Source organism: Arvicola amphibius, chromosome 6, assembly GCF_903992535.2.
Source record: "Arvicola amphibius chromosome 6, mArvAmp1.2, whole genome shotgun sequence".
NCBI classification, from domain to species: Eukaryota; Metazoa; Chordata; class Mammalia; order Rodentia; family Cricetidae; genus Arvicola; species Arvicola amphibius.
In genome coordinates, this window is record NC_052052.2 from 116,923,275 (window position 1) to 116,944,325 (window position 21,051).

Here is a 21,051-nt window from a genome sequence, read left to right on the forward strand (position 1 = left end):
TGTGTAGCTAGACAGATTCCTGCCCTTTAATGTCTAATCAGAGAGAGTAAAGCATGATATGAGCTTTCTAAGGGCCATGGGCACGCACTGGGAAATGGGATAAGGCAAGGATGCTAAAAAGAGAAACTTGCCCTCAAAAATGATTTTTGACAGATAATAGAAGAAAATATAAAGCTCATTGAGGCACTACCAATAAAATAAGAAACATTATAAAACAAATTGCTGCAGGGGATATGGAAAAACCAGTCATGGGGTCTTTAGACCCAGCAAAAGTTAGATGTTTCTCCCCACTATGCTTGTGCCATGTCCTGTGTTTCTGCCCATCATGTCCACCTCCCCAGCCTTGCATTGCTTCCCTTCCAGGCCTGGCAGTTCCACTCACACTGCTTGTTTTAGCTCACCTGACCCCTCCTTTTGACGTCAACAGCGATGCTGCATTGCTTTGTTACACCTTTCCTTACATGCTAGCGCGAGAAGCTTCCTGCTCCAGCCCTGCGGGCTTCAGATAGTGTTATATGGGGTGGGACAGTAACTAGGAGCTCTCAGTTAATGTAAATTTACATTTACATTAGTGTAAATAACCTCTTACTACAACAGCTTCTCATCTACCAAATAGACGAGAACCTCAGACTATCAAGACTAAATTGCAAGCTAATTTTACAACAGGACCACAGTAGCTGCCAATGGCACAAATAAGGGAGATGGAAAAAACCTAATAAATATTTAGAATTTATTGCTATTAAAATTAAAATATTGGTTATACCAAAGGCGCCTTGGACATCTCATTTTCCTTCCTAAACAACAACAGGTTGATTGTAGTCTCATAAATTAACCCAACGGTATTTTGGACATGTGATAATGTCTACAGATAGTAACCATTCCTAAAACATAATATACTATCAGCAATAATCAACAAGAAAGTAGATATTCAAAATTAATTGACAAATGGATTCAAGAAAACTTAGTTACATTTCCTCATTGAAGCAGTGTGCTTAAATTCCCAGATCAGATTACCAAAGCTTGTTTTAATTCGGAAGTTCATTGGATTGTACCAATAACTGGCATGTGTTGCACAATTAAAGCTAGGTTTGGTTTCTATTGTAACACCATATGCTCAAATAAACTACTAATTTTTTAAAAAAACGATAAAACACTTACACTTGTAGTCAATTGAGAAGGAAAAACATTTGTTTTTGTCAGTCTTAATGTGCTAGAAATCAAGTAGAGAAATGCAAGAGAAACAATCCTGAAAACTGAGTTTTCATACTATCAAGAAATAAGAGCAAAAATAGCATAGCCACCCTAAAAATGAATTACACATTAAAATTTCCAAGAAATTCCTTCCCAGCACATCCACTGGACTTTAGCATGCTCAGTTTTAATATCAACATCATGGGACCAACCAACCACTTTCTGATTGCATTTAAGACTTAAACTCTGCAGGACTCAACCTATACCTGGCATCATTATCAGGCTAAGAACTTATGGCTAGACAAGTCATGGGCGCTAGGGGGAGAGCCCACAATTAATGCTCTGTTAAATGGGCACAGTATTTAACTGATTCATTTCTTTTACACCCATAGTCAATGTATCTCTCATTCTTCACCTGAGAAGTTTCTATTTGCAGTAGATGCAGTTGATTAACACAGTGACCCACAACTGGTAAAGGTATGGAGAATAAGAGATCACAGCATGCTCAGTCCTAAAGAAAACATGTATGCCATGGCCCACTTTGTAAGGTTCAGGGATCACTGTGGAAGAGGGTGCAACCATGAGGAAACAGTGTCTTCTTTACACATCAGGGCAGCTGCACATATGAACTCAACATGATTTGTGACAGAATATGTAATGCCTATGCAAGCCCAAGCCAGATCAACGCCCAGTATGGAGTGAGGGGCTGAGCACACAATCTCATCCCAAGCTGTGGAGATCTTAGCATTTGTTAGCTACCGGGACAGGGAGGGTCAGTTTCCTCTACAATTGTAGCTCTTGGTAAGTGGACCACTCTAGAGTGGAAAACCACACGTCCGAAAGTATTTAGGCAGCAAAAATTCATCTTAAGCTGGGTGTGGTGGCGCATGCTTTAAATTCCTGTGAGTAGGGCAGGTAGGGCTCTGTAGATGAACTGTGTTTCAAAAGTCAAAAATAAAAAAATAAAAAAAAGGAAGGAAGAGAGACAACAGCAACAAACCCTAAAAACAAAACAAATAATTTGCCTTAAAATAAAAATAAACACAAAGTTATTAAAATTAGGTGTGTGGGAAAGGTGAGTGAATTGGGGAAGAGTTAAGAGAAACTGGTGAAAATGATCAAAATGGGAAGTATGAACTCTGGAAGAACTAAAAAGAAAAAAGAGAAACACTACGAAGATTGACTAGACTGCAGTTTGGGTAGAGATAGCATCTATTCCTGCAGCACTGAGTAGAACCAAATAGCAGGGAACAAAAGCCGTGATTTAAATCCTGGATGTACAGCTGGACTTGGTGGCACACATTTATAATCTCTGCACTTGGGAAGCATAGGAAGAATGATGTATGTAAATCCAAGGCTATCCTTGGATAGTTGGTTCCAGGATAGCCTGGGCTACACAGTGAGCCCCTGTCTCAGAAGAACATAATCAATAAACAATGACAAAAACAAAATGCACAAAAAGCAAAAACAAAGACAAATCGTGGATCTGGGATTCACTAACGGTGTGGCTTGAGGTACCTTCCTTGGACTCACTTGTTAGAGATCTCATTTATGGAAAGAAAGGAGGTGAGATTATTTTTTTTTTTTTATCTTTTCTAGGCCTATCATTTCATATGACTGAGATGAATCTGAGGTGAGATAATACATTCAAATTAATTAATTTATTTGTAAGTCTCAAAAGAAATCAAAACATCAGAAATATAAGTATTCAAAATCAGTGAATTATAAATATGTTTCTTAAAGAAAGCCTCACACACTGCTACTAAGTATATCCCCATGGAAACATTTTGCCAAGGGAAATCCAGACAGTTGGCAGTTCTCTAACATTCACACGGTCTGTACTCTGAAAACGACAGCTTTTGCTGTCATTCCTTGTCACTAGTCTGAGGTGTGTGTGTGTGTGTGTGTGTAGTGTGCATTCTTAATTCAACTATCAGTGCTTTTTTATATATGTGTAGGTGTAAGTGCAGATATGTGCATATGGGCAAAGCAAAGAACCATGGGAGTTGGGTCTGAGCAGGAGGGAGAACAGACACTTACAGGAGCTGCTGAGTTTTTGACAGTGACACTGGGGGTTGTGGCTCGCAGGGCTCCGCTCACTCCATGGTAGTATTTGAAGCAGATCTTAGTTTCAGCTGGAAGACAAAAATAAAATGGAGCTGAGTCGTTGAGTATATTCTAGGAAGGCACAGTCATAGCCCAAAGGGATCTCTGCAGCAATGCAAACCAATTCATCCCTTTCAGGAGCCAGCGTGTGACACTTGACAGTGATGGTTTACATACGGCCTCCTGGCCAGTCTGTTTTCCTAAAACTATGTCACAAAAACTGGGTTGGCTTTAACACTTAACAATTAATATATACCCAAAGTTAAATAAATTCACTACTCAAGCAACTTGGCATCTTTAAGTGTTCAGGAGATGTCTGCGATGGTGGTGATGTGAGGACCGAATCGGGATGGGATTCCTTCACTTTCTGACATTTGATTCTGCAGTGGGAAAGATCTTCAAGCGCCCGTCCTTAGTGTAGGTGATGGCGACTGGTGTTTGCAGCTCGCTGTTTCACAGAATGTTTTCTGTTCTTAATGAAAAATTTTTTAGCAGGCTGTGTCTTAGTCATTTCAAACCATGAATTTTGTTTTGGGAGTCTTCAATTTGTAAAACTGCACAGATTTGTGGTTTATAAACATCCCCCCCCCATTGTTGGCATCATTTTCAAAAATGAAAATCTTTTAGCAAACTGTTGTTCAAGTTCGAATGTATAATGCAATAACAATTGCTAGTTACCTGTCCAAACACGCTCTCCTTTTCATACTTAATAATAGAATCTCACGTTTATGTTGGATGATAATGTCTAGCTAGAAAGCATGAGTAGTTCTAGAATTCTTCCTTTCTGTGGCCACGTCACTTTCCAGATAGCACTGTACACTTCAAGAAACAAATAGTGTCAGAGTCTCACCAACTCATAGAACCTCAGTGAGTGCTGCTGGACATTACTAATTAGAAATAAACTGAAGATAGAAATGCATTATCAGTGTCTTTTCAGCCACTTGATTACTAGTGAGATTAAACTTTCCAGCTAATTTTAATTAGCTCTTTGAGTTTCTAAAAACCCTTTAAGCTGACATTGTTAAGACTTCTCATAGCCGGGCGGTGGTGGCGCACGCCTTTAATCCTAGCACTCGGGAGGCAGAGGCAGGCGGATCTCTCTGAGTTCGAGACCAGCCTGGTCTACAAGAGCTAGTTCCAGGACAGGCTCCAAAACCACAGAGAAACCCTGTCTCGAAAAATCAAAGAAAAAAAAAAAAGACTTCTCATGACCTGAGTAACTAACGCCTGGGTGCTCATAAGTTTCCCTTCCTGAGTCGCTCTTTCCCTGCAGGCACTTAATACATTCATTAGTCGTGTTTCAAACTTTTGGCGAATCATTTAATATCCTAGCTCCATAATATTATCCAAGATATTTGCAAAATGACCCATGTTAGGGCTATAGAGACAAACCCAAAAGGCAGGTTTCTTATAGGTTGGCAATCATGGAGACCTCTGGAGGATAAAGTAGCAAGAAAAATGCAGCTTGCTACTCTCTTGTCAGAGCCATCAGTACCAGTCGTCTGTCTGTGGATGTCAGGGAGATCAGCATGCTGGGGAAAAACTCTAAGCTAAGTCATATAGAAGGTAGCAGCAGGAATGTGTAGCAGTACCAGTAGCTATCATCCAAGGAAGAAAATTATTTCAGTGCCTTGGAGCAACTGGTTGGGGAACTTGATTACAAACTTGTGTTAAATTCTGTAGGTAGGTTAGGACTTATTTTGAACCAAGAACTCATGGAAACCTTCAAAGCATGGTATCCTCCCTTTGAAAAGAATTGATGGCAAAGTTTGTATCTTTTTCCCCCCTTAAACATGTATTTTAATAATATGTTTCAAAATTTAGAAGCTTGATTACTAATGGATTTTACTTTTACTTAACCTAAATATGTATTGTAGCTTAGGAGTAGGATATGAAGGAGATCTACTAATAAATACCTAAAATTAGCAATATAATATGTTGCTTATATTTAAATTATTTGTTTTATGGCTTTTAAAAATCATTTCATTTAAAAAAATCACATGATACTTCATATTTACTCTGGCTACACTTAACTGGTTGGCTGATTTGGTTATTCAGCTTTGTTAGTAAAGTATTAGTACTATTTATTTTCATATTTCCATTGTAATATAACATTATACTTAAGAAAACTTGTGAGGTAGAGCTTTGCATATATAATGATAAGTAATGATAAGTAGGCTGTGGTAGAATGTTATTTTAGGGTGTGTTACACTTGTTTATGCTCCACAACATTTGTTTAACTATGTAGAGATGTGTTGCTTTTATTTATGCTGAATTTGTTTAACTGTGAAGATGTGATTCTTTACCTGTCTAAAACACCTGATAGTCTAAAAAAAAAAAGAGCTGAACAGCCAATAGTGAGGCTGGAGAAAGGATGGGCAGGGCTGGCGGGCAGAGAGTATGAATAGGAGACGTCTGGAGAGAAAGAAAGGAGCGAGGGAAAACAAGAGAAGGAGGACTCCAGGGAGCAGCTGCCCAGCCACACAGCCAGCCATGGAGGAAGTGAAAGTAAAACACACACACAGAAGTACGAAAAGGAAAAGGGCCAGAGGCAAAAGGTAGATGGGATCATTTAAGTTAAGAAAAGTTGGCTAGAAATAAGCTAAACTAAGGCCAGGCACTTATAAATAATGTAAGCCTCTGTGTGTGATTTATTTGGGAGCTGAGTGGTGGGCCCCCGAAGACAAAGAATAAGAGCAAAGAATAAAAACACCTAACCAACCATGGTAGGGCAATGGCGGGCTGCATACATAGCAATGGTCCCACATGACACCACCTAATGATGTTGTAACCATCCTACTCATGTAAGTGTAATCAACATAATTCACTTGATGAAATCTCCCAGCAACACATTTCTCAGAATATATTCTAGTCATTAAGCAGGGCACAACTTCCTGTGACTCTATCAACTAATTATGAACAGATTTAAAGTCCTGGTAAGTCCTAATGCTTAACAGAGAACACACTATTCCTGTAGCATAATATATGACTTTTCCAGTTGTCCAAGGGCAAAGACATTCCTGTGGTTGATAATTTGCCTTCTCTTAGAAAAATAGCACGGTTTCTAAGCAAGGAAATATTAGCGGAGTAAGGGTACATTTTCAGATACTTTGTCAGAGACCTACATTGCTTCTGCCTTTGTCCTAAAAATAATGATAATAACTCGAATCTATTTTCCAAATGTAAGATATCTTCTAAATACAAAGCAGTTCTATTCCAATAGTTTTGCTTATTTGGAGTAGAATGATGTATTAAACACAGTACATATGACACGGTCAATACATAAGTGGACTTCATTATGGTCAATAGTGCTGAATTAGACAGCGGTCCAGGGTTGTTCTATTTGTATCTAAAGGGTCAATGAAAAGTTGTATTCCAGCTCTTCCAGAGGAAGAGATTGGCAAACTAAGTGCATAGGTTAATGGTAGAGGTGAATTAGATACGCTTACATTATGGTTGTTTTTACCTGGTACATTTTCAAGTTTGATCGGGGGTGACCAGCTTTATCAAATTCCCAGCCTCTGTTTTTACCGATTTGTTGTTACATGCATGTGTGTATAGAAAACAAAGCTCGAAAAAATTCAAGTTTGTTGGTTAGCTAGCAAAGTGAACTTCTCATTTCCACCATGGGATAGCAGGTAAATATGAGAACATCTAGGAAAGCTAGGGGTAAAAACAAACAAATAAGCCCAAAGTGCTAAATAAAATACAGAACACATAGCTAATTAAGTTTCAGATAAGAAAGGAATATATTTTTAAGTGTGTCACATGAGATATATTAAAAATATTACTCTTTGTTTATCCCAAATGGAAATTCAAGAAAACAGCCCTTAGTTTCCCCCACTAAAGCTGGAAACTCTCTCCTGGATACACTGAAATAACAAGGCAATAGGACATAAAACAAGGTGGTCAAGATCCAGAGTATAAGACTCAGATAAGGTCTAGCTTTCATGTATTGAGATTTAGATGAGGTTGTTAAGACTTCTAGACAAATGTCTGTGAATGACCTCAGGAAGAAGAGAGCATAGTTATAAGTACTGAATCATATCTGCGAGTGTTCATTTATAAGGCAGAGTTCTCAGTTAAGACTGACCAAACACATGCAGAGACAATGCAGTGTAAAAGCAATACCAAGAAAATCAAAAGGCTGTATACACAGATGCACATGGGTTCCACGTATTGGAAAATATATAAAGAAATCAGGTAACAAACAAAAAATTAACAATTCAAGAAATGGGCCTGGTATCTGGAGAGAGCGTTTTTCAAAGGAAGAAAAAAAAATTGGATAATATCTCAAAAAATATTTATTGTCCCTAGGAGCTAGGGAAATTCAAATAAGAACAACTTTGACATTTCATGTTATTCCAATCAGAATGACAAAGATCAAGAAAAAACATAACAAATTCTGGAGGAGATGTGCAGAAAAGGGAACCCTCCTTCATTGCTGGCCCAATTGTGAATAGGTCTAGCCACTTTGAAAATAAGTGTGGAGAAGCCTGAAAAGCTAAAACTAAATTTACTATACAACACATCTATATCACCTTTTAGCTTATACCCAATGACTCTATATCCCTGTCCAGCCAGGTTTGTTGCTGCTCTATTCACAATAGCTGGGAAATGGAAACAACCTAAAAGTCTATTAACTGACAGATGTATAATGAAATATGTGGTTCATAAACACCATGGAGTACTATTCAATTGTAAAGGAAGATGAAACCTGCAGAAAAACAGATCAAGACAAATATTATGTGTTCACCCTCCCGAGCTCCAAATATTCAAATGTGAGTAAAAAGGCTGCAGTAACTATAGAAACCAGGGAAGCAAGATGAGACCATCTCAGGTCAGGGAATAGCAACAAAAAAGGAAATAGCATGGTGCAAGTGATCAAAAGAGGCACCTGGCAAAAATCAGGGGGTCTCTAATTAAGAAAAGGGTCTGACAACAAATACCACCTGCACCGATTTTACAAAGAAGTGAGTGGCTGGTCTCCTAGCTGGACAGCTATGCCCTTGCCTCCTGAGGCACATCCCATACCCCTCGTTACCCATTGCAGCCCCACTAACTAACTGGTCAACAGGTAAGACTCCTGTAGGTAGGCAGCACCACTCCCCCATTGAACCCTGTAATCTACAAGTCCCACCCTACCCCACAAGCCCAACACCCACCATGCAGCACCAATAGGAGGCACCTATTGGATAAAGGGTGACCCCCGGAGGTGCAGACACCACCTATATCTATTGGAGGAAGAGATAGACTGCGTAGACACCAGTGCAAGAATATGTTCAACAACATAAAGAGCAATATAGCATCAACAAACCTAGTGGTTCTACAGCAGCAAGACCTGAACATTCCAAAGCAGAAGCAATGAAAATGAATGCACAACATACCCAAACTTATGAGACACCGAGAAAGCAATACATAGAGGATAGTTCAAAGCCCTAAATGTCTACATAAATAATTTTGAGAAATCTCACACTAGCAACTGAACAAGCACACCTGAACACTCTTGAGCAAGAAGAAACAAACTCATCCAGGAGGAGTAGACAGCAGGAAATAATCAAATTGAAGGCTGAAATCAATAAAATAGAAACAAAGAGAACAATACAAAGAATCAGTGAAACAATGAGTTGGTTATTTTATTTTATTTTTTTTTGGTTTTTCGAGACAGGGTTTCCCTGTAGTTTCTAGAGCCTGTCCTGGAACTAGCTCTTGTAGACCAGGCTGGCCTCGAACTCAGAGATCCGCCTGCCTCTGCCTCCCGAGTGCTGGGATTAAAGGCGTGCGCCACCACCGCCTGGCCTATGAGTTGGTTATTTGAGAAAATCAACAGGATAAACAAACCCTTATCTAAACCAACCAGAAGACAGAGAGAGAATCTCCAAATTAACTAAATCAGAAATGAAAAGGGGACATAACAACAGACAACGAGGAAATTCAGAGAATCATCAAGTCATACTTCAAAAGCCAGCACTCCACAAAATTGGAAAACCTAAAATAAATGGACAACTTTCTTGATAAATACCACATACCAAAATTAAATCAAGATCAGATAAACAATTTGAATAGACCTATAATCCCTAATGAAATATAAGCAGTCATTAAAAGTCTCCCAACCAAAAAATAAAACAGCCCAGGACCAGATGGTTTCAGTGCAGAATTCTACCAGAATTTCAAAGAAGAATTAATACCAATACTCCTCAAATTTTTCCACACAATAGAAACAGAAGAAACACTTCCAAACTCTTTTTATAAGGCCACAGTTACCTGATACCCAAACCAAGCAAAGATGCAACAAAGAAAGAGAATTACAGATTAGTCTCCCTCATGAACATTGATGCAAAATGTTCAATAAAATACTGGCAAACCAAATCCAAGAAAACATAAAAAGTTCATCCACCATGATGTTGTAACTTTCATCCCAGATGCAGGGATGGTTCAACATGAAAATCTGTCAATCTAATCCAATATATAAACAAACTGAAAAAAAAAAACCCACATGATCATCTCATTAGATGCTGAAAAGCCTTTGACAAAATCTAGCACCTCTTCATGATAAAGCTCTTGAAGAGGTTACAGATGCAAGGAACATACTTAAACATAATGAAGGCAATTTGCAGCAAGCTGATAGCCAACATCAAATTAAATGGAGAGAAACTCAAAGCAATTCCACTAAAATCAGGGACAAGACAAGGCTGTCAACTCTCTCCTTATCTGTATAATATAGTACTTATTCTAGCTACAGCAATAAGGAAACAAAAGATCAAGGGGATACAAATTGGAAAAGAAGAAGTCAAATTTTCACTATTTTCAGATGATATGCTAGCATACATAAGTGACCCTAGAAATTCTACCAGGGAATTCCTATCGCAGATAAACACCTTCGGTAATGTGGCGGGCAAGATTAACTCAAAAAAATCATAGACCTCCTATATACAAAAAACTAATGGGCCAAGAAAGTAATCAGAGATATATACCTTTTACAATAACCACAAATTATGAAATATGAAATATTTGGGATTAACTATAGCTAAACAAGTGAAAGACTTTGACAAGAACTTTATGTCTTTGGAGAAAGAAATTGAAGATATCAGAAAATGGAAAGATCTCCCATGCTCTTGGATAGGTAGGATCAACATAATAAAAATGGCATACTTACCAAAAGCAATCTATAGATTCAATGCAATTCCCATCAAAATTCTAACATAATTCTTCACAGACCTCAAAAGAACAATATACAACTTCATATGGGAAAACAAACAAAACAAAACCAGGAAAGCTAAAATAATCCTTTACACGAAAGGAACTTCTGGAGGCATCACCATTCCTGACTTCAAGCTCTACTATAGGGCTATAGTTATAAAAACAGCATGGTATTGCTATAAAAATTGACATATGGATCAATGGAATCAAATTGAAGACCATGACATTAATTCACACATCTGTGAACACCTGAGTTTTGACAAAGAAGCAAAAAATATACAATATATACAATAGGAAGAAGAAAGAACCTTTAACAAATGGTGCTGGCATAATTGAATGTCAACATGTAGAAGAATGAAAGTAGATGCATATCTATCACCATGCATAAAATTCAAATGCAAGTGGATCAAAGACCTCAACATAAAGCCAATAACACTGAACCTGATGGAAGAGAAAAGGGTAAGAAGCCTTGAATGCATTGACACAGGAGACCTCTTCCTAAATATAACACCACTAGCTTACTGAGATTAATAATTAAGAAATGGGACCTCCTGAAACTGAAAAACTTATGTAAGGCAAAGGACATGATAAATAAGACAAAATGATAATCTATAGAATGGGAAAATATCTTCACCAACCCCACATCTGACAGAGGGCTGATCTCCAAAATATTTAAAGAACTCAAGAAACTAGACCTCACAATACCAAATAATTCAACTAAAAATGGGGTACAGATCTAAACAGAGAAAAACTGTCTAATATTAGTTATTCATGAGCTGAATCCTGTATAGTCATAGCAGGAACCAGAAGCTAGGTGAAAATGTGAAGTATCATCAGCATGCTAGTGCCATGCATGGCCAGTTTTGCTGTAGAAAACATCTTGAGAAGATATGGTCGCAGTCATGAAGAAGCTACAGATCACTTCGTTGAGCTAAGGCATCAAAGCCTAAAGGATGAGTGCTAATGGGTTTTGAGTCCAGAGGCTTCTGAATATGAACCAAGACGTTCCCTGGTATTGAAGGGATGTCTTGGGTGGACTTGCATGGCTATTTTGCAACTGTCATAGAGATACCTGCTGAAATCATTGTAAGGTTTCTCACTAAAGCTGCCTCTGCTTTTACACGGCACCTAAGTGGAGGCACCTTTCAGAGTGGAAACCCCACACCAGAATAGAAAGAGTACAGCTGTATTCTTCTCCAACCACGTTTGCTGGACCACAGGAACGGTGACTGTACTCACACTCCACAAAGTACGAGCTGGCGTCAATCTTCCAAATGATCTGGCCTCTGTGAGAACCGTTGACTCCACGGTTCTTATAATCCAGAAAATTTTCAGATGAGACTTCACCTACGGGTGCAGAGGGAAAAGGAGAGCAGAGAGGCACATCAGCCAGCAGCATATTCAGGAGCAGCAAAGATAAGGTGCAAAGGATATGAATACTAACACTTGGGACTACATAGAGAGCTGGTAGTGTTCTAAGAACCATCAGAATGAAACATTTGCTTCCACCGAACAATCCTGGCAGATGAATTTACTTAGCTCTTAAACATCTCCATAAACAGAAAGTTACAACCATGGACAATCACTACAGCTAATCTTAAATCATTATTATTTTGAATGGTTCTTAGTTGTCTGAAATCTGTGAAAGTCTTCTTAAAATTTCTGAATTGATCCTCATTTGTGAATGAAGAGACATAGAGAGTCGGTCTGATGTTGCACCCGTCCAGAGACTAGCTCATGCTCCCTCTCTGTCTCTGTCGTCTCTGTCTCTCATGGACTCTACGGTATATCATATCTTCATTCTGGCCCTTATAATACGTTTTACTTTTTAATGTACTAAACAGGATTACATGAGGCCATTTTCATACAGACATATACTCTAAGTGCCCTCCCATCCCCATCTTGTTATTATTCACACTGCCCATTGTACTAATTTTCTTCATTCCCATGTTTGTTTGTTTGCCTTTACTTTCATGATATATATAAAGGCTAGGACCCTCAACTGAGAGAAAACATGAAGCGTTTGCCTGTCTGAAACTGGCTTAATCTGCTTGCTTATTATGGTTATCTCCAATTTTGTGAATATAACATAGCTTCATCCTTCTTTACGGATACAGAATATCTGATTGTGTTTGTAGACCATGTTTTCTTAATCTGTTCCTCTATTGTTGGACACCTAGGTTGGTTCTACAACTTTGCTATTACGATTAAGGCTGGGATTAGTAAGCACTGGTGTGAAATTACCTCTGTGATGTGTTGACTTGGACTCCACAGTGATAGACCTGTGTCATATGAAATCTCTAGTTTGTAAGGAAGTTTCCTACTGATTCCTGTGTCTAGGGTAGTTTACATTCTATGAGCAGAGTAGTTTCCCATAGTCTGCAGTCTTGACAGTATTTGCTATTTGATTTCTTGATAACTGCCATTAATGAGTGAGGTATAATCTCAATGCTTCTTGTATTCGCATTTTTCTGATGGCTAATCATTTCAAACCTCTTTCTTGGGAACTTGTACTTACTTCATCATTTAAGGACTGGTTTTTGCTTTCATTAGCCAGTTTGTTATTTAGGTTATTTTGGATTTTGGTGTTTGGTTTTATCTTGAGTTCTTTGTACACTATAGGTATTAACTCTCTGTCATATGTATGGTCAGTAAATATTTTCTTTGATTCTCTACTTACTCTCTTCACTTAATATTTTATCCTTCATTATATGAATATACAGTTTTCTAAGCACAATTTGTTGAAGATGCTGTCTTTTCTACAGTCAAAATTTCTGGCATCTTTGTAAAAAAATTTAGGTGATATACTTATGAGGTTTTGTTTCTTGGTCCTTTATTCTGTCCCTTTTATCTGTGCACCCATTTTAACGCATGCCCTGTACTATGCCACTTTTATTACCATAGCTCTGTAATGCCACTTAAAACCAGGTATAATTATACCTCCAACACTGCTCTTTGTGTTCATGATTGTTTTGGCTACCAAGGATCTTTTGGGATTCCACATGAAACGTGTAATTGGTTCCTTAACTCTAAATCCAGAACCATGTGTATTAGTATTTAGGCATCTGTATTGTTCTGCCTTAGGGTCCTGACAGGATATGTCCTCGGCTGCAACCACTAAGAGCTCCTCTGTGCACATTTGCTACATTCCTCTTTGTTTTTTTTTTTTTAAATTGTTTTTTTGAGAGAGGGTTTCCCTGTAGTTTCTAGAGCCTGTCCTGGAACTAGCTCTTGTAGACCAGGCTGGCCTCGAACTCAGAGATCCGCCTGCCTCTGCCTCCCGAGTGCTGGGATTAAAGGCGTGTGCCACCACCGCCCGGCTGCTACATTCCTCTTTAAAGGTGGACCTTGCTCACCTCTCATCTCTCTCTTCTCTTCTCTCCCACCACTCTTATCCCCAGGGACTGGTCTATCCCCTCTCTCTGTCCCTTTCCCTGCCCCCTTTTCTCTCCTATTTCAATAAACTTCCTCCGTGGACTTCTCTTCATGGCGGTTTTAAAATTACAACAATGTGGCCCAAACTGCTAAGTTCTGCCGCTTGCTGGGGCTGGAACATGGTCCCCTTGTTTAATTACATCTTACCAGCTTTCTATTTTTCCTTCACTACCTAAGACTGACAGTCCTTTAACTTGCCCTGTAGACCAGGTTGGTCTCAAACACACACTTACTAGTCTCTGCCTTTTCAGTGCTATAATTAAAGGTGTGCCCCAGCACACCCAGCTCCAAACTTTCCTTTAGTTCCTCTTCTCAATATATAAGCAAGCTTCTGTGTGTTTCTTTGAAAAGACAGAATTTTTCTTTTCTCCTGAAAAGCATAGATTTTGCTGTGCACATTTCAGTGCAGCATGTTCTAAGGAGCTGACAACAGCCCTGATGGATACCCCTTTCCCAGCCTTGTTTCAAAGGCAGTGATCACCATTGGATAGAAACATTACTATTCTTTGCTGGGGAATCCAGGGATATTGTCAGGGTGAGCCTCAAAGAACAGCACGAGCCTATATACTTTATTCAGAAAGGAATTTAATGAAAAGGATTTAGTACTGGAGAAATGAGCTCCAAAAATACCAGATTAATACTCCATTTACATGGATCTTAGCTGAGTTGTTGCCTTTCCTTAGAGAAGCCTCGCCGAGGTCTGTTGCATATAAGATCCCAGAACATCAGCTATAATTCTGAAAGGGGAGGCTGCTGATAAAACCAGAGCAACTGCCTCTTTTCTCACCAAGAGGATGGGTAGCAAGGGGCGAATGGTATGTTATTGCCACTGTCCCATGCCTGTTAATGCCCATGAACTTGGGGCGTGGACATTAGGACACTGCTACAGAAAAACTAGTTTTCTCAGGCCATTGTTGAAGCAGCCATAGGCCAGAGAGCATGAAAAGAGTCCGACATGTTACTTCTACCTTCTGAACCTTATACAAGTGCAACCAACTGAAGAGACCATATTTGCCACCAGAGCACAGGTGCAGAAAAAAGTAGGAATTAACTTTTAGAACAGTAGATTCTACACTGGAGGAAGGTATCTGAGGACAGAAAGAAACAGGAGAGCATGCTATGGGTCAAGTCACACTCTTCGTAACAATGACCAATGGCACCTCTCCAGCTCTCTACCTAAAAATTCTCTGCTATGTGCTGGCTGTTGAAGCAGATGTCTATAAGCCTCCTCATCAGGAAGGTCTCCTGTATCACTACAACTGATTTTAGGCACTTATGTAATACCTGCAAGTCTTAGATTATTCACAACAAAATGATGGCATTATTAGCATACACCTTAACATTTTGTTCTGAAACCGAAATGGACTACCACAGCAGTTATCTTAAAAAACATCAGACATCTAATATTTTTTCAGAGTCTGTGTGAGAAGTAAAGCATTCTATTTAAAGTCCCAAGGTACTTAACAAGCAAAATTAATAATAACACTAGATATTGGAATGCCAGTAGTACTTAAAAAAGATATTATTTATTTTGTTCAGAACACAAGATTTGATCCCTCAAATCAAATATATTTGATAAATATTTCTTTTGACATGCAGAATTCTGCTGGAGTCACAGCTATAACAGTGCGAAGATTTTTGCCAGTCATTTTAATCAGAGAGATTTAGTAAAGTGGACAATGTCTTTTTTTTTCCTTGGTTTGTCTTCAAAATAGATACTAACTATAGTTTCTATACCCTAATATGTGTTAGCAGAATGGACAGCAAAAGCATTGTCATTAAGAACCAAATAGACAAGTGACCCCATAATTTATTTTAAAATAAAAATCATGTGCTTGTTTCAGTAACAATATACTAAAATAAAAATCAACTAACTACTTAGATCTCTCAACCTACCATAAAAATATAATATGGCTTCCACTTCTCTGAGGAGCTCCCCTGTTTTCTGATAACTAAACTTTGGGGGAAATGTCTAAGGAATTCTTCACTGAAGTTGTAGGACCAGAGAGATGGGTAGAATCTACTTTCCTGCCACCCTTGGAAGCCCGGATGAAAAAGCTCTAACTCTTGTAACTAGGGGGAGACTCTAAGGATAAATGACAGCATAGGTCCCCAAATAAGGCCCTTTTACCCGCTTCTTTGACTTTTGCTTTGTATAAAGATATTCAGTTTCTGATTTAACTAAAAAAATTGGCTTTAGTTCTTTTATATCCTACTAGGATGCCAACTTCCAAGAGTTGATGACCATAAAGAAAAGTTCTTAAAAGAAGAATAAGAAGAGGAAGAAAGAGTAACAGAAGTTGCAGCATCATTGGAGGTGGCCCAGCATAGACTGGGATGGGGGGAGGAGAGAAGGAGGAGTGGGAGGAGGAATGCTAGGAGACTGTGTGCAGGTACCTAGTTAAAAAGATAGTTTTAGACTTTTGTCTCTAAATTTTAAGGCTCTGAACATTAATCTCTTGTGGTCAGGGGTTGAGTTTCTGTTTATTCTGGAATTCCCATAACTCCTAGTGTGTGATTTCTCACAATGGAACAAATACTGGTTTGTATATCATTTATGTATCCTGAAGCTCATATTGAAGCTTGATTTCAACTGGGATGTATCCTTTCAGTTTTGAGATTTTATTATAAGTACCTATTCTCCATTCCCTTTTCCTCCCTGCAAACCTTTCTGTGTATTTGTTCTTGCTCTTTAAAATTTGTGACCCTCCTTTTAAAAAAAACCTAATAGTTATTGAACACACACATTACTAAATACATAATTATAATTTTCTCAGTCTATATAATGTTAACTTGTATGTATGTTTTCAGCGATGACTCTTTGGTATTGGACAGCCAATCATACTCTTCCCTGGTCTCAGTAGTATTTAGTTGCCTGTAGTTCCTCGGGTGGGGTTGTACCCTCCACGTTAGCATGTCTATTATTGTTGTCTTTGTTCGGCTCTGGTTTAGGCAGCCCTGTTGGTGAGTCTTTCTGGGAATAGTTTCTGACATTCATAAGACACACAATCTCACAGCCACCCCCTTTTACTTCTTGCTCTTACAATTTTATTTCTTCTCTTCCACAAAACCTATCCAAATACCTAGGGTTAATAAAATAAAGGATCTTGGAGGAAAATCTACAACCACCATTTTACTAATCCCTAACTACATTGAGAAAGATTTAAGAAGTGGAAATGTAACTGGCTATAGAGTTTAGAGATAAGGTCTATGAGAGGTGATAAGAATTAAGAGAGACAACAGAGGGTAGATATTATAGATGTTGGGACCTTTATAAGGCCTTAGATTAAAGGCTTAACCCTTACTTGGTGCTGTTGAAGAATGGAAACTAAGAAATAGAGCCTGGAGGTAGGTCTTCTGCTGACTGGGGATGTGCCCTTGAAGGTGACAGCGCAAGCCTAGATCCTTCTTCTTTCTCTCTTTTTTGCTCTCTTGTCAGAGTGAGTAGCTTTGCTTTCCCAAGTATTGTCCATCACGCTGTGCTGCCTTGCCATAGCTCCCCAAAGCAACTGAACCAACCGGTTGTAGACTAAAACCTCTGAAACAGGGAGCCAGAAGTAAGGTGGTTGCCTCAAAACTTCTGCTGTGGTACTAGAAAGCTGACTCGCACACCCTATGAACATATTTCACGGTTTGAGCCTTCAAACAGTTCCATGGATCCTGGTTTGGATCTTGATCCAGAAACATGAGCAAAAACATCTCTTTTATTTACAAATAGTTCACTATTTGCTGTTGTGTTATTATTAACAGAAAGAAGGGCTTTTGTTGGTTTGCTTTGTTGTTATTTTTGCTACTCCATTTAAAATGTAAGAACATAGAGGCAAAAATATCAGAACATGTAATGCATGAGTGATAATATGTGGGGTGGCGGTGTAACTGTGGTATATCATTTCCATAGCAAGTGTGAAACCTTGGCATATTAGTCACTTTCTTTATTGCTATGACGCAGTACCCCAAATAGGTACTATGAGGAAGGAAGAGATTATTTTGGTTTGCCGTTACAAGGTACCGTCATCCACAGTGGTAAAAAAGCCACAGTACCAGAAGCTTGAGGCAGCTGGTCACCGTATGTTCAGAGTCAGGAAGTAGTGAGCAATGAGTGCTTGTGCTCAATGAATTCTTGCTTTCTCCTTTTTGTTTAGTCCAGAACCCTAGCCCATAGAGAATAATGCTGTTTGCATTTAGAGACTCTTCCCATCTCATAATCTAGATAATCCCTCACAGGTGAGCCCAGATTCTGTTTTCACGTTGTGTCTAAATTCTATTGACTTGACTACCAGGACTGGCTACCATAGCTGGTGCTCTAGTTTCCTCTCCATCGTGTGATAAATGCCCTGACCAAGTACAATCTGGGGAGGAAGGAGTTTGTTTGGCTTACACACAGGTCACAATCCATCACCAAGAGACATTAAGGCAGGGAGTCAGAGCAGGAACTCAAGGAAGGAACCTGGAGGAAGGAACCATGGAGGAATGCTGTGGCTGCCCTCTGGCTTGCTCCCAGGCTTTTGCTAAGCAAACTGGACTATACATCCTGCAGAAGATGGTATATCCCACAGGATGTCAGGCCCTCGCATCAATAACCAATCAAGACATTTCCTCACAGATATGGCCATAGGCCAATCTGACCTGGGAAACTTCTCAATTGAGACTACTTCAGATGACTAAAGGTCTTATCAAGTTGACAATTGAAGCTAACTAGGACAGCTGGATTCCATGAAAGAAAATCACACACACACACACACACACAAACACACACACACACACACACACACACGAGTCTCTCCCCTATATGTAAAACATTGCATATATTTATGTGTATATATGGGTATGATTTGTGTGTATTTATCCTCTATTATCTGTCTCCTCACAACACTGAGAAGCAGAGATGAAACTTGCTTTGGGAAGCACTGTGTTAACTGAAACATGCCCACCAGCACTGTGTTCTTTTGATAACTCATTATAATTACTTTAGTTCTTATGGAACAGGACCAAATAAGACATGGCTTCAGCATGCATAAGTTTTAATTAGTACAATTACACAAGTGTATATGTATGCACATACCAAAAAAGGTACAAGTCACAGAAGCAGTCTCAAACTATTCAATATAAACAATTTGCTATGACCTTTGATCTTACGCAGGTGGAGCAACTTGTAAGGCTTGAAAGAGAACATGAATCCTCAGCTCTTGTTGATTGGTATACTTCATTAACATAACTTTTGAGAAGATTTTGGGATATCTCTTGACATGGAATTCTGAATGCATGAATGTACTCTAATAGTTTTTAACATACTCAGAAAATTCTAGCATGGAATTGGCATATCATACTATGTCAATGACTACAATTTACTAAAGCTAAGTAAAAAGACAGCTAGCAGATTACCAACACATTATACCCACTTTATCTATTTGGCTGTTTTCTGTGATCTTAATTGAATTCTTATTTTATATTTAAACAGTTTAGTAGGTTTTACTCCAGAATCAAAGGAATTGCTATTTTTTAAAAACTGATAATCCTCAAAAGTGTTTTAAAATCTTACTTAGGGGCTCATGAGATGCGTTTTCAGCTAAAGGCACTGGTTAGCAAGCCAAAGACACACTTAGTATCAGGAGAGAACTGAAAAGGAAGAACGGGACACCTTCAAATTCTTCTCTGGAATCCATGTGGGCCATGGCTCATGCATTCTTATATACAGACACAGACTGAGACCTGGAAACACACACACATGCATGCATGTACGCATGAACACACACACAATAAATAAATAAACAAAAAATATAATTTTAAAATGTTACATTTTTAAACATTTGGAATATGAAATGAGGATAAAGGAAGTTTATAGATGTTTTCTAAATAACAGCATTTTTTAATGTCTAGAGCTATCATTTATACTAATCAAATTATATGTCTTAACCTCAGCAAAAGAGACATAGGTATTATTGAGTTTTAATTATAGATATAGAGTAATAAACACTTCTCTTATTTGTGAAAGTCATATAGGCATAACTTAACCTATTTACTAGAAGTATCTTTTTTTTTTATAACAAAACAACCTTTATGTACTTTTGTTTGGACCAAATGATAAACTCCTGCCCATTATCTGACATGTAAAAATCATTCTCCAGTCCATGTTCATTTGGCCAGAAGCTTTTTTTTAAGGTACAACTAAAAAAGAATTGAAGGATCAAGCTTAGGTTGAATTAGGGTTATTTATCACAATTCATTTAGAAAATAAAGTAATTTGACAAAGTAAATGAAGAGGAGATATATTGATTGCAAAGCAAAACAAAAACTAAACCAAGTCAAATAAATAAACACCCCCCTGAAACCCACCCCCTGAAAAAGTACAATATCTTATTAATTACTCACATTAATCCTGAGAAAGAAATTGCAATTTTACATCCATTTTGGAATAACTTGAAATAAGTAACTTGAAGCTTATATGAAAATACCTGGATGAGGCAATATGCCTATCTACAGGCAGAGTATCATTCTAAACAATGTCTACTTATTATTGGAACCACATGACCCTTCTCTATTCTATCTCCCAGAAGAATCTATTTTATTTATTTATTATCCATTTATTGCTATTATCTATCTTATAATAGCCATTCTGTAAGTAGGAACAACTAAATGCTATAATGCTGTAACAGCAGCAATATTAATGCTTTTAACCCATTGCTAGGTTCCTATGGCCCTGGTTAAGGGCAGCATGGGTAACTTGGTATCATTGAGGAGGTCACATAAACTTCTGTGTACAGATTTCTTCACCTTCTTACAGAAGAGGAAAATGGCATTTAGCTGGAAAAGTCTGGAGGTCATACAATGCCAAAAAGCATCATAATTTTGGCTCTGCTTGGGCATTGCTCTGCCCTACTGATGTAGAACAGCACATTCCTGATGCTGTTCAAAACACCAACATATATCCATGGTCAGTGTGAACTCTAGGAGAGGCAACTTCATGGCTGTGGAGGCCTGCACTGCATCTCCTCACATGGGGTCACAGGTCAGGGTAAACGAGCATGCCCACCCTTAACTTTCTAGGTCTAGTTCTATGCCTTGAGCCTAGACAAGGCACCTCAACTCTGGAAGGTGAGTTACTAAGGACTCATGAATTAC

General features: G+C 38.5%; 1 protein-coding gene across 1 annotated transcript in view; it reads right to left on the bottom strand.

Moving 5' to 3' along the window:
- Positions 1 to 21,051, bottom strand: part of Hecw1 (HECT, C2 and WW domain containing E3 ubiquitin protein ligase 1) — a 123,810-nt gene that overhangs the window by 99,543 nt on the left and 3,216 nt on the right. The window contains 2 exon segments of the mRNA XM_038334596.1: positions 3,232 to 3,326; positions 11,737 to 11,844. Coding sequence (XP_038190524.1) covers positions 3,232 to 3,326; positions 11,737 to 11,844 — 203 coding nt within the window.